Here is a 23,869-nt window from a genome sequence, read left to right as displayed (position 1 = left end):
TTCAGTGTGGAAAGTCCTCAAGACTTTACTCACTTCAGATAGCAATTACAAGTTTGAGGATCTCCCAAGACCATTTTGGGGTTCCATATTCAGCTGGGAGTCCAAGAGTTCACTGAAAGCTCTTATACATATGGATATGGTTTATTCCAGATCTTTGATCTATTTTAATTCATTTTTTATTTTTAGTGCAGTATAATTGAATTGCAATGCTATAAATGTCAGTTTTTGTTGAACAGTGAAAAACATATACATATACGTATTAACACTCTTATTTAGATTCTTTTCTCATGGAGCACAAAAGAGTTCCAAATAGGAAAAGGAGTATGTCACGGTTGTATATTGTCACCCTGCTTATTTAACTTATATGTAGAGTACATTATGAGAAATGCTGGGTGGGATGAAGACCAGCTGGAATCAAGATTGCCAGGAGAAATATCAATAACCACATATATGCAGATGACACCACCATTATGGCAGAAAGTGAAGACGAACTAAAGAGCCTCTTGATGAAAGTGAAAGAGGAGAGTGAAAAAATTGTTTTAAAGCTCAACATTCAGAAAACTAAGATTGTGGCATCTGGTCCCATCACTTCATGGCAAATAGAAGGAGAAATAGTGGAAACAGTGACAGACTTTATTTTGGAGGGGCTCCAAACTCATTGCAGATGGTGACTGCAGTCATGAAATTAAAAGATGCTTACTCCTTGGAAGGAAAGTTATGACCAAGATAGACAGCATATTAAAAAACACAAACATTACTTTGCCAACAAAGGTCCGTCTAGTCAAGGCTATGGTTTTTGCAGTGATCATGTATGGATGTGAGAGTTGGCCTGTGAAGAAAGCTAAGTGCCAAAGAATTGATGCTTTTGAACTGTGGTGTTGGAGAAGACTTGAGATCTTGAGAAAGAAGAACAAAGTTTGAGACCATGGTTGCTGATTTCAAATATATTAGAAAGCTATAGTAATCAAAACAGAACGATTTGCTTCTGGCTCAAAACAGACACATAGATCAATAGAGTACAACAATGAAGCCAGAAGGAAATGCACACCCATATATTGTTGGTTAGCTAATGAAAAAGGAGCCAAGACTATCCAGTGGGGAAAGGACAAACTTTTCAAAATGGCCCTGGGAAAACTGGAGAGTCCTACGAAAAAATGAAACTGTACCCCTGTCTTTTACCATACAAAAAATCAACTAAAAAGGGATTGAAAAGTTGAACATAAGACTTGAAGTGATTAAACCCCTAGAAGAAGACATCGAGGTAATCTTCTTGCCATCAGTCTTTGCAATGAGGTTTTGGGTTTCACACCAAAAGCAAAGGCAACAACTGCCAAAACAAACAAGTAAAATCCAATCAAACTCCAAAGAAAGGAACATCAAGAAAATCAAATGGCAATTTACAGATTGACAGAAGATATTTCCAAATCACATGTTTGATAAAGGCTTAATATCCAAAAATACATGAGACATACAACTCAAAGGCAAAAAACCCCAAATAATTCAAATTTTTAATGGAGTGTAAGAAAAGTAAGAGTCTCAATAAATCTGAATATTAGACTGTAGATGAGAGACACAGCAAGGTTTTCCTTGTAGAACAGTAAAAGCCTGTGCCTTCCTGGCATTACTTTCTTCATCTCCACTCACTTGTTTGACAATTACAGTTCAATGTGTACGTTCTTCAGTCAATAGCAATCAGCCCACAGTGAGCTATAATACGTACTAAGAACAGCCCCACTGGGGAAAAAAAAATCCTAATATTTGCATATTTACTAATGAGGCATATCCAAAGGAAGGTAATTTCCAGAGTTTACCATGCCACTGTTTTGTATATTTCATTTCAAAATTGAGCTATCTAGTAAGGAAAATGAGTTAAGAGACCTCAATAACATATAGATGGAAAATCATTTTAAATGGGAGAATTAATGGTTATAATTTGGGAGTAATTTATTACTACTGTTGTAACTGTAGTCCTTTTGGTTCTCTACTGCATCCATTAATAATTTATTATAAATATTACTATCAACACAGGGACTGATGCTGCTGCGGCTGCTGCTGCTGCTGCTGCTAAGTCGATTCAGTCGTGTCCGCCTCTGTGCGACCCCATAGAAGGCAGCCCACCAGGCTCCTCTGTCCCTGGGATTCTCCAGGCAAGAACACTGGAGTGGGTTGCCATTTCCTTCTCCAATGCATGAAAGTGAAAAGTGAAAGTGAAGTTGCTCAGTTGTGTCTGACCCTCAGGGACCTCAAGGACTGTAGCCTACCAGGCTCCTGCACCCATGGGATTTTCCAGGTAAGACTGGATTTCCATTGCCTACTAAAGTAATAGTGAATAGAGAAAGACATAGAATATATTAGGCAAGAAGTGAAAGTATGGGAAGCCAGAAATGCTAGTGAAAGGCAGTATTGCCTTGAGAGGAAGGAAGGTTCTCAAAGTTTCTTGAAAGACAAAGATTGAGCCAGATGTGAGAAATTAGCCTAATTTGTAAAGCAGAAACTCTACCAGAAGAAATTTAAGTTCGTAAAAATATTATGATGCTAAAACCCAAAATGTAAACAGAGCATAGGGTAGGGTTGTGTATATAGACATTCAAAATTCTCCAATGTTTAGTGCATCAGGCTCTGAAGGACCACCCTCACTGAAGTCTTTATTGCTCAACCTACAGGTACCAGCATGGGGAAAGAGCACTAATCCACAGGCAGTAGAACCCTACTTTTATGGCCTCATGGCTTTCCTTAAGAAGTATCTCATGCAGCAGATTTCCTCCATCCCATCCCATCAGGCTGACTCTCCACGGTCAACAGGAGTCCTAAACCCTGGAATCATTCTGCAATCCCCATGTCTCCAGCTCCCAGCTTCCGTGGACACCTGTGGACTTACAACCCTGTCCGAGGTATGAAAGGCTGCAGCATGGCTTGTCTATGTGGTTCTCACTCCATTCAGACTGTCCCAGATTAGTGAGTTCACTCCCCAACTGCTTCAAATATCTCCCCCGTCCCAGTGGACGGCCATGGATGCGGGGATCTCTCCCCTGCGCTTCAGCTCCATCATCCCCGGGTGCAGGCTGGTTCCACTTGCTCTCCTTCTTCTTTCCCCCTCCTCATTGTCCATTCTTTCCATTGCCTTGACAAGTTCTATATGGATCCGGATATTCCTTCTCAGTAATCAGGGAGTCCTGTCAGTATTCACTTGGTCTTCTGTAAGAACTGCTGCATCTTTAGACGTTCTTGATGCATCCGTGGAGAGAGGTGTACCCCATTTCCACCTACCCCTCCATCATCTTGTCCACCCCATTTGTGCTTGTAGTAGAAATGAGTTTCCCTTTCTATTAAGTAACAATGCCAGCACCACAGATGTTTAACTTTTGCTTTATGAGGAGAACACAGGTAAGTTCCACTCTCTTCAGGTCAGTAGGACATTCAGTCGTGTCCCTCTCTGTGTGACCCTAGGGACTGCAGCACGCCAGGCTTCCCTGTACATCCCCGACTCCCAGAGCTTGTTCAATCTCATGATTAGATCATGAAGCTCAAACTTAGATCCTCACCTTATTAATTTTTTATACAGGAAAATATGTAACCTTTAAAAATCTCTATTTGTCCTACCTTCCAGGCTTTGGCAATCATTTTTCTACTCTGACTTCCTTTTTTTTTTTTTTTTTGAAACTCCTTATAGTTGAGATCATATGGCATTTGTCTTTCTCTGACTTAGTTTACTTAGTGTAATGCCCTCCAGTTTCATCCATGTTGCCACAAATGGAAGGATTTCTTTCTAATCTAATGGCTAAATAATATTTACCTATATATGTCACTTCACATTGTTTTAATCCAGTCACCTTTTGAAAGATACTCAGGTTGTGCCTGTACCAAGGCTACTGTAAATAATGCTGCAATGAACATGGGAATACAGATCTCTCTTTGAGACAATGATTTCATTTCCTTTGACTACATATCCAGAAGTGGGATAATGGATCACATAAACGTTCTCTTTTAAATTTCTTGAATAACCTCCACAGTGTGTTTCCATGGGAGTTTCACCAGTATACATACCTCTCAACAGTGCATAAGCACTCCTTTTTCTCTTCATCCTCAATAACATTTGTCATTTCTTCCATTTTTGGTACTAGACATTCAAACAGGTAAATGGTGATATCTCTTGTGTTTTGATCTGCATTTCCTTTGATTATTAGTGATGCTGAGCATCTTGTCATATACCTTTTGATTGTCTATATGGCTTATTTGTGGGAAAATGTCTATCCTTTAAAGATGTAGCATACATTATGTTTACTATATTCCAATATATGAAACTGAGTTGCCTAGCTGTATATCAACAACAAACTATCAGAAAGTGGAAGAAAGGAAACAATTCCATTTACTATTGCATCACAAAAAGATAAAACACTTAGAAATAAACTTAGGAAGGTGTTGAAAGATTTTATGCGAAACCTTTAAGACATTGATAAGAGAAATTTTAAAAGAGTTAAAAATATGTAAAGCTAGGTTTTCAATTCAATGTGTTTCCTGAGGTAGGATTTGTATTACTATAAACTTCCCTCTTAGAACTGCTTTTGTTGCATCCTCTAGGTTTTAGATCATCATGTTTTCATTGTTCTTTGTTTCTAGGAATGTTTTGATTTCCCTTATTTCTATAGTAATCTGTTCATGATTTGGAAATGTGTTGTTTAATCAACATGTGTTTGTGTTCTTTATCTTTTTTTTTTTTCCTATAATCGATATCTAGTATGATAGTACTCTTGCCTGGGAAATCCCTTTGATGGAGGAGCCTGGTAGGCTGCAGTCCATGGGGTTCCCAAGAGTTGAACACAATTGAGCGACTTCACTTTCAGTTTTCACTTTCATGCATTGGAGAAGGAAATGGCAACCCACTCCAGTGTTCTTGCCTGGAGAATCCCAGGGACAGAGGAGCCTGGTGGGCTGCCGCTTATGGGGCTGCACAAAGTCGGACAAGACTGAAGCGACTTAGCAGCAGCAGCAGTATCATAGTGTTGTGGTCAGATAAAAATTTGATATAATTTCAATTTCCTTAAATGTACTGAGGTTTGATTTGTGACCCAAGATGAGGAGAATGTTCCGTGTGCACTTGAGAAAAGAGTGTATTCTTCTGCATTTGAATGGAATGTGCTAAAGATATCAATCAGGCCTGTTTGCTCTAATATTTCCTTTTGGGCTTATGTTTCTTTCTTAATTTTCTGGTTTGTTGATCGGTCCATTGGCATAGGTGTGGTGTTAACATGCCCTACTATTATTGTGTTACTGTTACTTTCTCCTTTTTGTCAGTTGGTATTTACCATATGTATTGAGGTACTCTTATGTAGTGTACAAAAATAGTTAAAATTGTTGTGCCTTTTTATCGGACTGATCCCATTATCATTTGGCAGTGTCCTTCTTAATCTCTTATAATAGTTTTGTTTTTAAAGTCTATTTTTTCTGAAACGAGAATTGCCAATCCGGCAATCTTTTGATTTCCATTTGCATGAAACATCTTTTTCCATCCTCTCACTTTTGGTCTGTATGTGTCTCTAGGACTGAAGTTGATGTCTTATAGACAGCATATATATGGTTCTTGTTTTTGTATCCATTCAGCCAGTCTGTGTCTTTTGGTGAGAATTGAGGAAGATAATAGCAAATAGACAACTGATAAAGGATTACTTACCAAAATACAAGCATCTCAAACAACTCAGTCATCAAAAGCAAAGGCAAAAACTGCAAAAATAAACTAGTGAGACCACATCAAACTCAAAACTTTCTGCATAGTAAAAGAAGCCATCCATAAAATGAAATGACAACCTATGGAATGAAAAAAAAATATATTTGCAAATCACATATTTGGTAAGGGCTTCATATCCAAGTATATATAAGAGACTCATGCAACTCAGTTTTGAAAGAAATCAAACAACCCAAATTATTAAATAAGCAGAGGAAGAGTAAGTGTTTTGAAAAATCTGAAGAGTAGACTGTAGATGAGACACACTGTAAGTTTTTCCTTCCAGAACAGAAGCCTGTGTCTTCCTGGCATTGCTTTCTTTATCTCCAACACCTGTTTGGTGATTGGAGTTCACATTATACATCCTTCATTCAATAGCTATCACTCTACAGTGAGCTATATGTGCTCAGAATAGCCATATTAACTATAACAAACTAATAATTACATACTTAATCTTGTGGCATCTAAAATCCAAGGTGATTTTCAGAATTTTCTACCCCATTGTTTTCTATATTCTATTTCAAAATTGAAACACCTAGTATGGAAAAATGAGTATGGGACCTCAGTAATACATGGGTAGGAAGTCAATTAAAACTGGGAGGATTACTGGATTATATTTGGGGGGAATGTATTATTACTAATACTATTACAATTTTATTCCCTTTAATTCTCTGCTATACTAGTGGATATTTACTTGAAATAGTAATACCAAAAGAGAGGCACATAGTCTCAAGTTACAGTAGATTGAGAAAGACAAAGCTTATGAGGCAGGATGTGAAATCAGAGAAAATTATCAACAATATCAAAACAAGGGGAAGTACTGACTAGAAAAAGCAGAGTTCTCTAATTTTTTGGAGACAACACAAGCAAGCAAGATGTGAGCCAACCAGCTTAAACTGTGTATCAGAAACCGCACCAGAAGGAAAATGAAGTTCATAAAAATATGCTGATGCTAAACGCCAAAATCCAGACAGTAAGAGAATAGGGTGGGGTTTATGTAGATGCTGAAAATTACTCAGAGAGGTAGACATGGAAGCAAGTACACGAATGAGTGTCAGAAAGATCAAAGCAGAAAAGGGTCTGAAAAATAAATCGTAAAGGGACTTGGTAGTCTGATCAAAAGAATAAGAGAATCAAATGAGAAAACCAAAATATAAAGACCTGTACACGTGAGAATGCTCAAGAGAAAAAATTTCGGCCTTAGTGAGCAGCAAACAGAAGCCTCCAGCATCTGGAACAAAAACCCTGGGCAGGACTCATGACTGCGCTTCTGGAAACAGGCTCAGTTTCAAAGTTTGGACACTATACAACCTAAAAGCGAACACAGACAAGGATTTTAGCTTGCTATGGCACTGAATCATGACAGTAGTGTTTGTTAGTTTACTTTTCTCATTCAACTATAACGTTACTGAATCACTAACCAATGATAATTGACACCATCAGTTTCTAGTCAGATCCTCTTTAGTCACACAATGGATATGTGAACCTGTTATATGATCCCTAATAACAGTTTTTATAATTGAATTTATTGATGGTTAATTGAAAGGGACTTGCTTTACAATACTGTACTGCTTTCAGCCAAACATCAGCATGAATCAGCTATAGGTATGCCTATGTCCCCTGCTCTTGAACCTCCTTGCCACCTTCCTTCCCATCCCAACCCTCGAAGCTGTTACAGAAAAACATGGAAGGCTTCACAAATTTGTGTGTCATCCTTGGGCAGGGGCCATGCTAATCTTCTCAGTATTATTCCAATTTTTAAATATATGTGCTATCAAGGCAAACACATGAATAAGAATGGGCAGAATGTCATGAAAACATGTGTAATATCACATAAGAAATGAATCGCCAGTCCAGGTTCGATACAGGATCCTTAGGCTGGTGCACTGGGATGACCCAGAGAGATGGTACGGGGAGGGAGGTGGGAGGGAGGTTCAGGATGGGGAATATGTGTACACCCGCGGCAGATTCATGGTGATATGTGGCAGAACCAATACAACATTGTAAAGTAATTAGCCTCCAAAAAAAAATTTAAATTAAAAATAAATATTTGAGATAAAATATTAAAAAAACAATTTAACAGAAAAAATAATATAATTAGTCATCTACCAATACATGATCAATTACATTAGGAATTAGGGTATTTGGCTATATTTACTGCCTCTTATAAAATCTCATTTATAAGGTCCAAAGTTTCATGAAGGAATTAAGCATAAATTTATGCACAGCACATGGATACCTGCACACAAATACATTTATGTTATATAAGCTATTATTCTCCTTGCCTGTCACAATAAGCTTTTAATTAATGAGAGAGATAGTCCCAAATTTCTCCAACTTATAAGTCTCCTTTTTGAAAACCACTTCTTTTATTTTCATCATCTAATTTTAAATAAGCATTTTATTCTTAGTTACCATGCCCCTTTAAAATAACTAAAAGCAGAGAAAACCTAGTAAATGCTGATATCTTATCCTTCATTAATTTATCACTCTTCTGGTAAATTGGGAAAAGAATGATGATCAGATCTCATGCAGGAGGATAAAATCTCTATTTTATCAGTTCTCTTGTCCAAACTCAGTTCTTGCTCACTTCAATCTTAAATTCTGCTTACTTACAAAAGACAGACAGGAAAAGGAATATTAAAATCATGCTAGCAAGAGTCTATGATTTTATGCTTCTGCTGGCCAAAGGTAGGGCCAGGAATAATTTCTGAAATATTACAATACATCACGGAAGCATGAAGATCTAGTTCTACTGTCAAAGAAGAGATGCTTAGAGGTGGTTCAAAACCTAAGCTCTGTGGGTTGTCAGGATGTACTCCCAACCAGACAGGTAAATTTTGTCCCTAAATAGTCAAAGTCAGGAAGAGACAGGGCTTGTTTTCAGAGCCAATGATGTTGTCTTGGGTGTTGACCAGGTAATATTCTTTTATTTATTTATTTATTTTTATTTTTTTATTTTTTACATTTTAAAATCTTTAATTCTTGCATGCGTTCCCAAACATGAACCCCCCTCCCACCTCCCTCCCCACAACATCTCTCTGGGTCATCCCCATGCACCAGCCCCAAGCATGCTGCACCCTACGTCAGACATAGACTGGTGATTCAATTCTTACATGATAGTATACATGTTACAATGCCATTCTCCCAAATCATCCCACCCTCTCCCTATCCCTCTGAGTCCAAAAGTCCAGTATACACATCTGTGTCTTTTTTGCTGTCTTGCATACAGGGTCGTCATTGCCATCTTCTAAATTCCATATATATGTGTTAGTATACTGTATTGGTGTTTTTCTTTCTGCTTTACTTCACTCTGTATAATCAGCTCCAGTTTCATCCATCTCATCAGAACTGATTCAAATGAATTGTTTTTAATGGCTGAGTAATACTCCATTGTGTATATGTACCACGGCTTTCTTATCCATTCATCTGCTGATGGACATCTAGGTTGTTTCCATGTCCTGGCTATTATAAACAGTGCTGCGATGAACATTGGGGTACATGTGTCTCTTTCAATTCTGGTTTCCTCGGTGTGTATGCCCAGCAGTGGGATTGCTGGGTTATAAGGTAGTTCTATTTGCAATTTTTTAAGGAATCTCCACACTGTTCTCCATAGTGGCTGTACTAGTTTGCATTCCCACCAACAGTGTAGGAGGGTTCGCTTTTCTCCACACCCTCTCCAGCATTTATTGCCTCCAGATTTTTGGATCGCAGCCATTCTGACTGGTGTGAAGTGGTACCTCATTGTGGTTTTGATTTGCATTTCTCTAATAATGAGTGATGTTAAGCATCTTTTCATGTGTTTGTTAGCCATCCGTATGTCTTCTTTGGAGAAATGTCTATTTAGTTCTTTGGCCCATTTTTTGATTGGGTCGTTTATTTTTCTGAAATTGAGCTGCATAAGTTGCTTGTATATTTTTGAGATTAGTTGTTTTTCAGTTGCTTCATTTGCTATTATTTTCTCCCATTCAGAAGGCTGTCTTTTCACCTTGCTTATATTTTCCTTTGTTGTGCAAAAGCTTTTAATTTTAATTAGATCCCATTTGTTTATTTTTGTTTTTATTTCCAGAATTCTGGGAGGTGGATCATAGAGGATCCTGCTGTGATTTATGTCTGAGAGTGTTTTGCCTATGTTCTCCTCTAGGAGTTTTATAGTGTCTGATCTTACATTTAGATCTTTAATCCATTTTGAGTTTATTTTTGTGTGTAGTGTTAGAAAGTGATCTAGTTTCATTCTTTTACAAGTGGTTGACCAGTTTTACCAGCACCACTTGTTAAAGAGATTGTCTTTACTCCATTGTATATTCTTGCCTCCTTTGTCAAAGATAAGGTGTCCATATGTGTGTGGATTTATCTCTGGGCTTTCTATTTTGTTCCATTGATCTATATTTCTGTCTTTGTGCCAGTACCATACTGTCTTGATGACTGTGGCTTTGTAGTAGAGCCTGAAGTCAGGCAAGTTGATTCCTCCAGTTCCATTCTTCTTTCTCAAGATTGCTTTGGCTATTCGAGGTTTTTTGTATTTCCATACAAATCTTGAAATTATTTGTTTTAGTTCTGTGAAAAATATGGGTGGTAGCTTGATAGGGATTGCATTGAATTTGTAAATTGCTTTGGGTAGTATACTCATTTTCACTATATTAATTCTTCCAATCCATGAACATGGTATATTTCTCCATCTATTAGTGTCCTCTTTGATTTCTTTCATCAGTGTTTTATAGTTTTCTATATATAGGTCTTTAGTTTCTTAGGTAGATATATTCCTAAGTATTTTATTCTTTTCATTGCAATGGTGAATGGAATTGTTTCCTTAATTTCTTTTTCTACTTTCTCATTATTCGTGTATAGGAGTGCAAGGGATTTCTGTGTGTTGATTTTATATCCTGCAACTTTACTATATTCATTGATTAGCTCTAGTAATTTTCTGGTGGAGTCTTTAGGGTTTTCTATGTAGAGGATCATGTCATCTGCAAACAGTGAGAGTTTTACTTCTTCTTTTCCAATTTGGATTCCTTTTATTTCTTTTTCTGCTCTGATTGCTGTGGCCAAAACTTCCAGAACTATGTTGATAGTAGCAGTGAAAGTGGACACCCTTGTCTTGTTCCTGACTTTAGGGGCAATGCTTTCAATTTTTCACCATTGAGGATAATGTTTGCTGTGGGCTTGTCATGTATAGCTTTTATTATGTTGAGGCGTGTTCCTTCTATTCCTGCTTTCTGGAGAGTTTTTATCATAAATGGATGTTGAATTTTTTCAAAGGCCTTCTCTGCATCTATTGAGATAATCATATGGTTTTTATTTTTCAGTTTGTTAATGTGGTGATTTACATTGATTGATTTGCGGATATTGAAGAATCCTTGCATCCCTGGGATAAAGCCCACTTGGTCATGGTGTATGATCTTTTTAATGTGTTGTTGGATTCTGATTGCTAGAATTTTGTTGAGGTTTTTTGCATCTATATTCATCAGTGATATTGGCCTGTAGTTTTCTTTTTTTGTGACATCTTTGTCAGGTTTTGGTATTAGGGTGATGGTGGCCTCATAGAATGAGTTTGGAAGTTTACCTTCCTCTGCAATTTTCTGGAAGAGTTTGAGTAGGATAGGTATTAGCTCTTCTCTAAATTTTTGGTAGAATTCAGCTGTGAAGCCGTCTGGACCTGGGCTTTTGTTTGCTGGAAGATTTCTGATTGCAGTTTCAATTTCCATGCTTGTGATGGGTCTGTTAAGATTTTCTATTTCTTCCTGGTTCAGTTTTGGAAAATTGTACTTTTCTAAGAATTTGTCCATTTCTTCCACATTGTCCATTTTATTGGAATATAACTGCTCATAGCAGTCTCTTATGATCCTTTGTATTTCTGTGTTGTCTGTTGTGATCTCTCCATTTTCATTTCTAATTTTATTGATTTGATTTTTCTCCCTTTGTTTCTTCATGAGTCTGGCTAATGGTTTGTCAATTTTATTTATCCTTTCGAAGAACCAGCTTTTGGCTTTGTTGATTTTTGCTATGGTCTCTTTTGTTTCTTTTGCATTTATTTCTGCCCTAATTTTTAAGATTTCTTTCCTTCTACTAACTCTGGGGTTCTCCAACTGTTCCTTTTCTACTTGCCTTAGTTGTAGAGTTAGGTTATTTATTTGACTTTTTTCTTGTTTCTTGAGGTATGCCTGTATTGCTATGAACTTTCCCCTTAGCACTGCTTTTACAGTGTCCCACAGGTTTTGGGTTGTTGTGTTTTCATTTTCATTAGTTTCTATGCATATTTTGATTTCTTTTTTGATTTCTTGTGTGATTTGTTGGTTATTCAGAAGTGTGTTGTTCAACCTCCATATGTTGGAATTTTTAATAGTTTTTCTCCTGTAATTGAGATCTAATCTTAATGCATTATGGTCAGAAAAGATGCTTGGAATAATTTCAATTTTTTTGAATTTATCAAGTTTAGATTTATGGCCCAGGATGTGATCTATCCTGGAGAAGGTTCCATGAGCACTTGTAAAAAAGGTGAAATTCATGGTTTTGGGGTGAAATGTCCTATAGATATCAATTAGGTCTAACTGATCTAATATATCATTTAAAGTTTGCATTTCTTTGTTAATTTTCTGTTTAGTTGATCTGTCCACAGGTGTGAGTGGGGTATTAAAGTCTCCCACTATTATTGTGTTATTGCTAATTTCCCCTTTCATGCTTTTTAGCATTTGTCTTACATATTACGGTGCTCCTATATTGGGTGCATACATATTTATAATTGTTATATCTTCTTCTTGGATTGTTCCTTTGATCATTATGTAGTGGCCTTCTTTGTCTCTATTCACAGCCTTTGTTTTAAAGTCTATTTTATCGGAAATGAGTATTGCCACTCCTGGTTTCTTTTGGTCTCTATTTGCGTGGTATATCTTTTTCCAGCCCTTCACTTTCAGTCTGTATGTGTCCCTTGTTTTGAGGTGGGTCTCTTGTAAGCAGCATATAGAGGGGTCTTGTTTTTGTATCCATTCGGCCAGTCTTTGTCTTTTGGTTGGGGCGTTCAACCCATTTACGTTTAAGGTAATTATTGATAAGTATGATCCTGTCACCATTTACTTAATTGTTTTGGGTTCAGGTTTATACACCCTTTTTGTGTTTCCTGTCTAGAGAATATCCTTTAGAATTTGTTGGAGAGCTGGTTTGGTGGTGCTGAATTCTCTCAGCTTTTGCTTGTCTGTAAAGCTTTTGATTTCTCCTTCGTATTTGAATGAGATCCTTGCTGGGTACAGTAATCTGGGCTGTAGGTTATTGTCTTTCATCACTTTAAGTATGTCTTGCCATTCCCTCCTGGCCTGAAGAGTTTCTATTGAAAGATCAGCTGTTACCCTTATGGGAATCCCCTTGTGTGTTATTTGTTGTTTTTCCCTTGCGTGTTATTTGTTGTTTTTCCCTTGCTGCTTTTAATATTTGTTCTTTGTGTTTGATCTTTGTTAATTTGATTAATATGTGTCTTGGGATGTTTTGCCTTGGGTTTATACTATTTGGAACTCTCTGTGTTTCTTGGACTTGGGTGATTATTTCCTTCCCCATTTTAGGGAAGTTTTCAGCTATTATCTCCTCAAGGATTTTCTCATGATCTTTCTTTCTGTCTTCTTCTTCTGGGACTCCTATAATTCGAATGTTGGAGCGTTTCATATTGTCCTGGAGGTCTCTGAGATTGTCCTCGTTTCTTTTAATTCGTTTTCCTTGTTTCCTCTCTGATTCATTTATTTCTACCATTCTATCTTCTATTTCACTAATCCTATCTTCTGCCTCCGTTATTCTACTATTTGTTGCCTCCAGAGTGTTTCTGATCTCATTGCGTTATATTTTGACTCTTTTTTATTTCTTCCAGGTCCTTGTTAACCCTTTCTTGCATCTTCTCAATCCTTGTCTCTAGGCTATTTATCTGTGATTCCATTTTGATTTCAAGATTTTGGATCATTTTCACTATCAATATTCTGAACTCCTTCTCAGGTAGATTCCCTACTTCTTCCTCTTTTGTTTGGTTTGGTGGGCAACTCTCCTGTTCCTTTACCTGCTGAGTATTCCTCTGTCTCTTCATCTTGGTTATATTGCTGCGTTTGGGGTGGCCTTTTTATATTCTGGTAATTTGTGGAGTTCTCTTTATTATGGAGCTTCCTCACAGTGGGTGGGGTTCTATCAGTGGCTTGTCAAGGTTTCCTGGTTAGGTAGGCTTGTGTTGGAGTTCTGGTGGGTGGAGCTGGGTTTCTTCTCTCTGGAGTGCAGTGGAGTGACCCGTAATGGGTTATGAGACATCAAAGGTTTTGGGATAATTTTGAGCTGCCTGTATATTGACGCTCAGGGGAGTGTTCCTGTGTTGCTGGAGAATTTGCATGGTATGTCTTGTTTTGGAACTTGTTGGCCCTTGGGTGGAGCTTGGTTTTGGTGTAGGTATGAAGGCATTTGATGAGCTCCTATTGCTTAATGTTCCCTGAATTCAAGAGTTCTCTAATGTTTTCAGGCTTTGGATTTAAGCCTCCCGCTTCTGGTTTTCATTTTTACTTTTACAGTAGCCTCTAGACTTCTCCTCCTATACTGCACTGATGATAAAACATCTAGGTTAAAGATGAAAAGTTTCTCCACATTGAGGGACACTCAGAGAGGTTCACTGAGTTACAAGGAGAAGAGAAGATGGAGGGGGTAGTTTGAGGTAACTGGAATGAGATGTGGTGAGATCAAAAGAGGAGAGAGAAAGCTAGCCAGTAGTCACTTCCTTATGTTCGCTCTATAGTCTGGACCACTCAGAGGTATTTACAGAGTTATACAGGGAAGAGGAGAGGGAGGAAGTAGACAGAGGTGACCAGGAGGATAAGAGAGAGGAATGAGAAGGAGAGAGACAAATCCTGCCAGTAACCAGTTCCTTAGGTGTTCTCCACCGTCTGGAACACACAGAGATTCACAGAGTTGGATAGAGGAGGGATAGGGGAGAAAAGAGACAGAGGCCACCTGGTGGATAAAAAGGAGAGTCCAAAGGAGGAGAGAGTGGTCAAGCCAGTAATCTTGCTCTCAGGTAAACTTGGGTAGTGAAGTTTGGGTTTTTAAATGTACAAAATTGACAACAAAAACCTAAGAGCAAAGATTAAAAATCTAGAGTAGAGGTTGGATTTTCAAAGATACAATATTAAAGAAAAGCAGAAGGAAAAAGGAAGAAAGAAAAAAAAAAAGAATTATTTAAAAAAAGAAACAAACAAACAAACAAAAAGACCCCACCAACAACCATCCAAAGACTATATGGTGTTTGTCTTAAAAAAAAAAAAAAGTCTTTTTTTTTTTTTTAAATAGTAATAGTAGGTTATAGAAATAAAAATTAGGGGAGAAATGAAGACTTAACAATTTAAAAAGTTAGAAAAAAAAGAAAAAAAAAAACAAAAAAACAACCAAAAAAGGAATGATTTTAAAAATAGTAAAAATATATCTAGCCCTTCTCTGATGTTATGGGCCATGTGGGATCGCTTCCAAGGTGGTTCCCTCTGTTTAACTTCTTCTGTTTGCTGGTTTTTTAGGCTCACTAGTTCAGTCACGCTGTGGGGAGGGGGGATGCTGCAAACAAATAGCACTGTCGTGTGCTCACAGTGTCTCAGCCCCGCTTGACCTCTCCCTTCTCGCGGCGCACAAACCGCTCCGGCTCTACGATGCTCAGCTGGGAACCATCTGGGGCCGGCCCTAGGCTGCGTGCACTTCCCCAGTCCAAGCCGCTCAGGTTCAGCGCTCAGGCAGCCCTCAGAGGCACAGATTCGGCTGGGACTGCGCTTTGTGCCCTTCCCAGGTCCGAGTAGCTCAGGAGTTTGGCGAGCGCGATCGCCTCGGCTTGTCTCCTTTTCTGCCACTGCTGCTCAGCTTTCTGGGTGGACCGCTGGCGCCCCCCATGAGGCAGATTGTGACTGTCCAGAACCCCAGAAGTCTTAGCAAAGGAGCCTGCTTGCAGTTAGGTAAGTCAAGTCTCTCCAGGTCTGCAATTGCCCCTTTCCAGTCCTTACGACTCTGGCTGCCTGTCCCCGGTGGGGGATGGTCTGCAGCCGGCTTTTTCCGTTCTGTCCTTTGTTCTGTGCTCGGTCCTGGCGGTGTCTTATGTTCGAGCTTTTCGCGTGGTAGCTATCCCACAGTCTGGTTTGCTAGCCCAAGTTAGATCGTTCTGGTTGCGCGTGGGGTGTTCCTGCCCGATTCTTAAAAAGCTCTGCAGCCCGCGCCTCCCGCGCGTCCCTGCCCTGCCCCAACTTCCCAGTGGCGGATGCAGGCGTCTGTGCTGCTTTTCCGCTGGGGGAGTTACTGTTGGGCTTGTAATCTATTGGTTTTAATTATTTATCTATTTTTCCTTCCTGTTATGTTGCCCTCAGTGTTTCCAAGGCTCGCCACAGACTCGGCAGGGAGAGTGTTTCCTGGTGTTTGGAAACCTCTCTTCTTAAAATTCCCTTCCGGGGACGGGCTTCCCTTCCCGGGACGGAGCTCCCTCCCCACCTCCTTTGTCTCCTTTCTCGTCTTTTATATTTTTTCCTACCTGTTTTTGAAGACAATGGTATGCTTTTCTGGTTGCCTGATGTCCTCTGCCAGCCTACAGAAGTTGTTTTGTGGAGTTTGCTCGGTGTTGAAATGTTCTTTTGAGGAATTTGTGAGGGAGAAAGTGGTCTTCCCGTCCTATTCCTCCGCCATCTTTCCCTCTCCCCAACCAGGTAATATTCTTGTATTACCATTTGGAGATTTATTTGCTATTTTCTCAAAGAAACAAATGTAACGAGAGGATTAAAGATGCATAAAGGTAGAAGAGCTGTCAAGGTGCCTAGAAGAAATGCTAGCCAGGAGAACCAGGCCCCCACACTGATGACTGTCACAGACTGTAACAGTGAGTGTTTTATAGACAGAGCAGAACAAGTGGATAAAACCAGTGTTCTCAGATCACTGCTGTTTCGCAGTCAAAGACAAAATATTTTTCTCTTTAAGCAGAGTCATCACAGCTCCTGCTGTGGTCCTGGTTACACACATGCAGATTTAGGGCCACTGGCATCTGTGATGTGACATCAGGAAGTGAACAGATGAGTAGTATTGGTGCCCAGTCACCTGCATCTGCTAATAATGGGAACTGAGGAAAAGTACTTGCCCTCTCTAAGTCATCACATCTTCATTAACATAACTTGATGATCATAGTGAAGATTAAGGTTATCTCAGAGGGTTCCTGTGAAGCACAAATTTTAAGATGTTTTAAAGCTTTCGGGAAAGTATCAAAGACATGCATGAGGTTATTAATCTGAGTGAGCAGATCCAAGGTACAGTATCCTTTTTCTCTTAGTATTCTCTCTGTACTCAATAATAGTTATCAGTCTCGTGTTTACTCTTACCCCAATGTGATGGTATACCACAGATAAACTGGACTTTTCTTGTCATTTCAGTGTCTAAAATTCAAGCATTAGTAGATGTAGAGAATAAAAAATTTCAAACTCCTAGAGGGCCTCTTGGCTCAGAGTCTGGAGAGTCCCAACATTAAACTGTCTTAAAAGAATGACCCAAACACTCTGGCTCAGATTTAGTTCCAAATGTTTGCAGAGCACAGAAGTACTTCTGGGAGCAATTCAAAAATACAGGGAGTAACCTACTTATCCAACTGTCTATCTGTGCAAATACGATCATCCATCTAAATTTACACAGAAGGTGCTCCTTTCCCACCCCAGCTTCTACAGCAACAAGTCCTGCTCACAGCAACAGGAAAGAGAAGGCTTTCTTCCACAGGATGGATTGGATAACCTTAGGTGACTAGATCATCTCAGAATGGCTCATGGTTTTATTTAAACAGGGTCCTGCCTTCTGCTGCTGCTGGTCATGTTAAATCTGCTCCTGTGCCAAGGCAACCCATGCCCCTCCTGCGGGCCTGACGTGTTTGCCACCTCCCTGAGATCCCGTACAGACTTGTTTATCGAAGTTGCCTGGCTGTCCCATGACTTCCATAACCGTTCCACAATAATGTTCCAGGAGTTTGTAAGTACTATGGTAGTGGTGGTTTAGTTGCTCAATCATGTTCGACTCTTGCGACCCCATGGACTGTAGTGTGCCAGGCTCCCAGAAGGAAACTTCCCCTAAGTGATGGGGCTAGACTATCCTTTAAACAAGAAGGCTGCAAAAGCACACTCTCTTGGTCAAAGAAGCCGTCAGTTGCTAAGATGTGGAAATGGATGAAAGGATCAGTTTTGTGAAATCTCAAAGTTTCCTAAGAAGTGAAATAAATTGTTCAATTTCCTTTCATTCATTTTCTTTTTTAAATAAGCAAAATAGATGATTTTGTATTTGTCAGGTAGGAATGCCATAAAAGAATACAATAGCCTCTGAGAAATAAACAACAGAAATTTATTTCCTCACAGTCTGGGGGCTAGAAGTCCAAGATCAGGGTGCCAGCAAGGTGAGGTTCTGGTAAGGACTCTTTCTTCCCAGGCTGGCTTCTCCGTGAGTCTTCACAAAGGGTGGCGGGTGGGGAAGAGAGATAGAGGAAAAGACATAGATACACAGAGAGAATTCTCTGGTGTTTCGCTTCATGAAGGCACTAAGCCTATTGGATGAGTGTACCACCCTAAGAGCTCATTTACCATTAATGGGCTTCATTGGTGGCTCAGATGGTAAAGAATCTGCCTGCAATGTGAGAGACTTGGGTTCTATCCCTGGGTCTGGAAGATTCCCTGGAGAATGGAATGTCAAGCCACTCCAGTATTCTTGCCTGACAAATCCCATGGACAGAGGAATCTGGTGGGTTATAGACCATGGGATCCCAAAAAGTCAGAATCCTTTTAGAAACACAGTATTTCGGCAGTTAGGGCTCTAACAGATGAATTTGAAGAATACACATTCAGTCCACAATACTACCTGACACAAAGCACTTTTAGGTGGGACTGGGGAAAGGAAGCATATTGATTTTCTGGTCCTTCAGAATCTCCGTGGGCTTTCTTCTCCAGGCTCAGAGTAATAGCCAATAAATGAGAACTGCTCTGCAGTGAGAAGGCAATGGCAACCCACCCCAGTACTCTTGCCTGGTAAATCGCATGGATTGAGGAGCCTGGTAGGCTGCAGTATATGTGGTCCCTAAGAGTCGGACTCGACTGAGCGACTTCATTTTCACTTTTCACGTTCATGCATTTGAGAAGGAAATAGCAACCCACTCTAGTGTTCTTGCCTGGAGAATGTCAGGGACGGGGGAGCCTGGTGGGCTGCCGTCTATGGAGTCGTACAGAGTTGGACACAACTGAAGCGACTTAGCAGCAGCAGCAGCTCTGTAGTGAACTGGGTGGATGGAACATTTTAAACAAAGCTGAATCCTGCTCATAAAAACGAATACTTGTAGTTCTTTTAAAGCTACAAATTATTGTTTTAAGATTTGCAGTGAATAGGTTTCCAGCTACAATAGAAGGGGTGTTTACAATTGGAAACAACTATTCTCTTTCTGAGGAAGGTATTTGGAAGTTTTATGTTAATTCTTTTAGGTCAATCAGGGAGCACACATAGGGCAGACAGCTAATAAACGGCGGTGCTAAAGGTTTCTATTAAATTCACGCAGTTCTTTTTACTCACTAGATATCCTTTCATTCTCCATTTTGACTGTCCTTTCTTTTTTTCCAACTCTTCCAGGTAAACAAGAGATTAAATGGTTAAATATAGGTGCATGGATGCATTCTAAGTCATTTCAGTTGTGTCCAATCTTCGCAATCCTACTGACTGTAGCCCAATAGGCTCCTCTGTCCATAGGTTGGCCAAGTAAGAATACTGGAGTATGCTGCTGTACCCTCTTGCAAGGGATGCTCCTCACCTAGGGATCAAACCTGAGTCTTCTTATATCTCCTGCATTGGCAGGAATATTCTTTACCACTACCGTCCCCTGGGAAGCAACAAATATTGGTACCTACATACTAGATTTGGTTCAAATAGGAAAAAAAAAAAAAGATAATAAAACAGGGAAGGGAAAAGGTTAAATTTAGAAAAGTTGTATCTAAAATCATTTTTATAGAGACAATGTATAGAAAAGGAGAAAAAGAATGACTTTCAAATTTTGTGATGACCCACCACTAAAAAAAATTCACGTCTATCAAAGATGCTAATGTTCTGTTAATGGGTTCATCTAATGAATGCCCAACAACACTAACTAATTGCCTGATCACTTTCAGAATGAAACATATGCCCAGGGCAAACTGTACCATATCAATGCCGCGAACAGCTGCCACACCAATGCCTTCGATTTTCCCGAAGATAGATATAAAGCCCACCAGCTGAGCGTGAGTCTTTCACCTAGGTTTTTCACCGTTTCAGATGAGACACTATTTAGATTACCAGACGTCAGATCATTAGACGTATGGTAACTGTACATGCAGAAAAAGGTGGAGGAACCATAAGCAATTGAAGAGAAATTATATTATGCAGTTCATGAAGCAGGAGCAAATTAAGGGATGACTAGAGATTTGTAGTAGCAAGATAAATAACAGATCTATAAATTGTCCATGCAGACAACTTTAGTTCAACCAATGCATTAGATACAGGATTGCAGCTATTATTCTGGATAGAAACAGGAAATTAATAGGAACTTCCATGTGTAAAATATAAGATTGCAAAATTCATGAATATAAAGAAACACATCCCAGTTTGAGTCCTCCCTGTTACTAGTGACTCCTACTTCGCAATCCTATACTGCACCACCCGAGCCCTCGCATCTGCCTTTCAAGGCTCTCCTGATTCTGCTTGTACTTCTCTGACACCTCCTTCATTTGTCATTCTCAATGACTCCTCTGTCACCTTTTATTCTTCATTTGTACGTCTCCCCCACAATGACCTATCTAACATTGCTTTGCTTCTCATGGCCGCAAAAATTGCCTCTGATCTGAGGACCACACAGTTTACATATCAAGCCTCAGTCGTTTATTGCAGCCCCAAATTTTCACAGTTATAATCTCTCCTTTCTGATTTCCTGCATTATCGTTCCTCCTAACGTAATTTAAAATATTTTCACATGCATCCCCCCTTAAAATACTATCTTCTCTCTCTACAACCTTCTTAATGATACCAGCATTGTTTTCCTCTGTCAAGCTCACTAATAATGAGGGTGATCAAGTAAAGGAAAAAAGACAAAGAGGAAGAAGAGGGGGGGATTGTTCAATAAGCTTAAATTTAAAGTTTATTGAGAGTTACTACATGGCCTCACATTTTACTAAGCACTTTATGTGCATTACTATATTTAATCCTATTCAGTTTTCTGTTCTTTACCAGTAAGACAGTTCATGGCTGTAAAGAAATCAAGCATATTAACTAGAGATCTTCAGCCCCCGGGATTGTCAGGCTCAATTCTGCTAGTAGTACTGAACTAGGGGGGAAAACCCTCCATCCCACTGATGCTGTTACTAAGACAATGCTGTGCCATTTTCTGCCCGGAAACATGTCAACAAAACAGACTCCTCTGAGTCAGCAGGGAGCTGGTGTTGGGATCAGCTGAGGAGAGAAGCCTGTTTAGGAATGCCATGTCTTCTTCCTTGTCTCTTTGTTGTAATATCATAAAACAATTACCGATCAAACATCAATACGAAGGGCTCATCTGATTCTTTAATACAAATGAATCACTGGATGACAATGACGTGGGCACAGGTGGAATCCCTCTTTCCTGGGTCAGGCACTGCAGGCACGTACTGACTTGCCATAAATACTTAGATTCTCTCACGCAAATATACAAACACAGAAGAACTAACTGATTGGTGCTAGAATTTCAGAGGAAAATGAAAAATTTTCATGTTATATAGAACTCATCAGAAGAATTAGTTTCTAAAATAACCTAGATTTTTATATTTCAGCAAACTGTGAATGAACAGATAATTTTTTATACTTTTGCAACTTTTACTGCCTTCAAAAATCTTTGCATGCACATTGGAATAACCAAAAGTTGTTTAGGTTAGCTCTCTGAGCAAAGACCACATGTTACCAAAACCACTGAATTATGGTTATTTTAATGAGACTGTTTCTTATGGTTGCTTAGAATGAAAGCATTACTAAGTGGGCACTCGTGCTACTGTACTCCTGGAATAATCCTCTGTATCATCTAGTCACGGAGCTGCAGAGGACGAAAGAATTGCCAGAGACTTTCGTATCAAACACTGAGGACATTGAGGACATGTCAGAGAGACTTCAAGCATTCTTAGAGAGTCATTTCAAGAAGGTGAGCATCCTGCAGAGGGCTTTCTTGCTTTGTTCATGAATGAAAGAGGTGATCTCTGTAATGCATAAGGAGTTTGGAAATATCTCATTTTATAAGAAAAAGATTCATGACTTCTATATGCTAGACTGCTACTACATAAAGCAGGAGCCTAGTCATTCATAGTGATATACTCTACTGTAAAGGAATCAGAATTTCACTGCAATTTTTGACATGTGCAGCCTTTCCTGCATTGCACACAATTCCACCAAAAGCTTGCTTCTTCCTGGGCACAGGTGGTTGAAATATTTTCAAGAGTAATAGCACTAGAGAACTGAATTTCCAAGATCAGCATTTTTCTTTAAAGTAACCCAGGACATATGCTATTGAAATCCCACTTTTCTTCTTCCTCTGTTCTCCTCAAATCAAAGGATGAGAGGGGGAAGGAAGAAAAGAGAAATTTAAAACTAAACTGGAGTTAGTATCTACTTTTCAGATTTCTAATAGTTTTCTCATAAGCTGGCTCCAAAATCCATAGAGAGAGAGTTTTATATTCATATGTCTTCCCCAAATCTTTATTTGATAATTAGAAGAACAAAAGATAAGCAAATACTAGTAAAACGCATAAGAAGTCATTATCATTTGGGTATTTAGATTATTGCTCCGGCCATGAAGATGATTCGCAATGCTCCCAGAGTCTGGTCAGATGTCCGATATGTGAAGTCCAGTGATGAAGATAGGCGTCATTCTGAATTGTATAACCTGTTCCACTGCCTGCGCAGGGATTCACATAAAGTTGACATGTACTTCAAGATCCTGGCATGCCGAGCCCTCAAAACGTGCTAAATCCACAGCCATCCCATCCAGCTCTGAGGTGGTCATAATGATCTATCCCATAGCAAGCTTCTTTGAAATTTACAGCTTTTTAATGCATGCTCTGTGAAATGGGTATCTTGTTAAAAAAATAAACACAGACTCTGTAGAGATGTCAAAATCTAAGAGGGCAATTTCTTAACATTTCTTATCTTCCTTTAAGAGTAAATCAAAAGAAAATCCACCCCTACAACTGAGAGAATGAAGCGCCTATTACAAGTAGTCACAAATAGCAGATCCTGGCATTACAAAGAAGACCATTAAGAGATTATGTAAAAGTCACAGCCAATTATTCTGGGTCAAGTTATTAGAATCAAAGAATTAGACAGTTCTTCATGGTTCTGGTCATGCTACCAAGAAGACTGAATTCTCAGGATTCCTTATGAAAGCCAGCCACAAACTGTCAGCCAACTATCCCAGTGTTACACCAGACAAGATAAGTGCTTTGCACTTTTGTGTAAATAGCATAAGGTTTACTGAACTGTCTAAACATTGTTAGGGTGCTGTGTTAGTCCTTCTGGGTTGTTATAACAAAATATCACAGGCTTAAAAACAATGGAAATGGATTTCCACAGCGTGGTCATGCAGGGTCCTTTCTGGTCACACACTTCTTACTGTATCCTCACACAGTGGGGGTTGGGGGGAAGGGTGGGGTGGTGTTGTGCGGGGGGAAGGGGGGCGGTGGGGCCGCGGGGGCGGGGGCCTCGGTAGCTCTGAGTGTCTCTTATATATAAAAGCACTCAACTCATTGAGGAGGCTCCATCCTTATAACTCCATCATCTCACAAAGGCCCCACCTATGGATACCATAGGCATGGGAATCAGGGTTTCATCATATGAAATTTCTGGGGGACACAAAGGCTGAGACCATATGAGAAACAAAGGTGATCTGGCTCATCCTCCCCAGGGGCTGTCGTCACCCACTCTCCACTGCATCCTCATCTCCTGCATCACCTTGCAGCCATTCCACGCATTCCATCACTCTGGGTTTCCCAAGTCCAGGTCAGTCAAGTGTCAGCTCCACCTCATATTCAGCCTATTCAGTGTTTCCCTCTCCCCTGCTGAGGCCCAGGGGACCGATCAGGAAGTGCAGATGTGTCCATTTCTGCAAGGTTCCTTCTC

General features: G+C 39.5%; 1 protein-coding gene across 1 annotated transcript; it reads left to right on the top strand.

The window, feature by feature from the left end:
* Positions 2,837–22,721, top strand: LOC108638107 (chorionic somatomammotropin hormone 2-like). The gene is made up of 5 exons (XM_018063263.1): positions 2,837–2,891; positions 17,520–17,701; positions 19,870–19,977; positions 21,720–21,899; positions 22,530–22,721. The coding sequence occupies exons 1-5, from the start codon at positions 2,837–2,839 to the stop codon at positions 22,719–22,721; spliced, it is 717 nt and encodes a 238-aa protein (XP_017918752.1).

This window comes from Capra hircus, chromosome 18 (genome assembly GCF_001704415.2).
Source record: "Capra hircus breed San Clemente chromosome 18, ASM170441v1, whole genome shotgun sequence".
NCBI lineage: Eukaryota > Metazoa > Chordata > Mammalia > Artiodactyla > Bovidae > Capra > Capra hircus.
The sequence above is the reverse complement of the archived record's forward strand: the minus strand, read 5'-3'. Positions and strand labels throughout refer to the sequence as shown.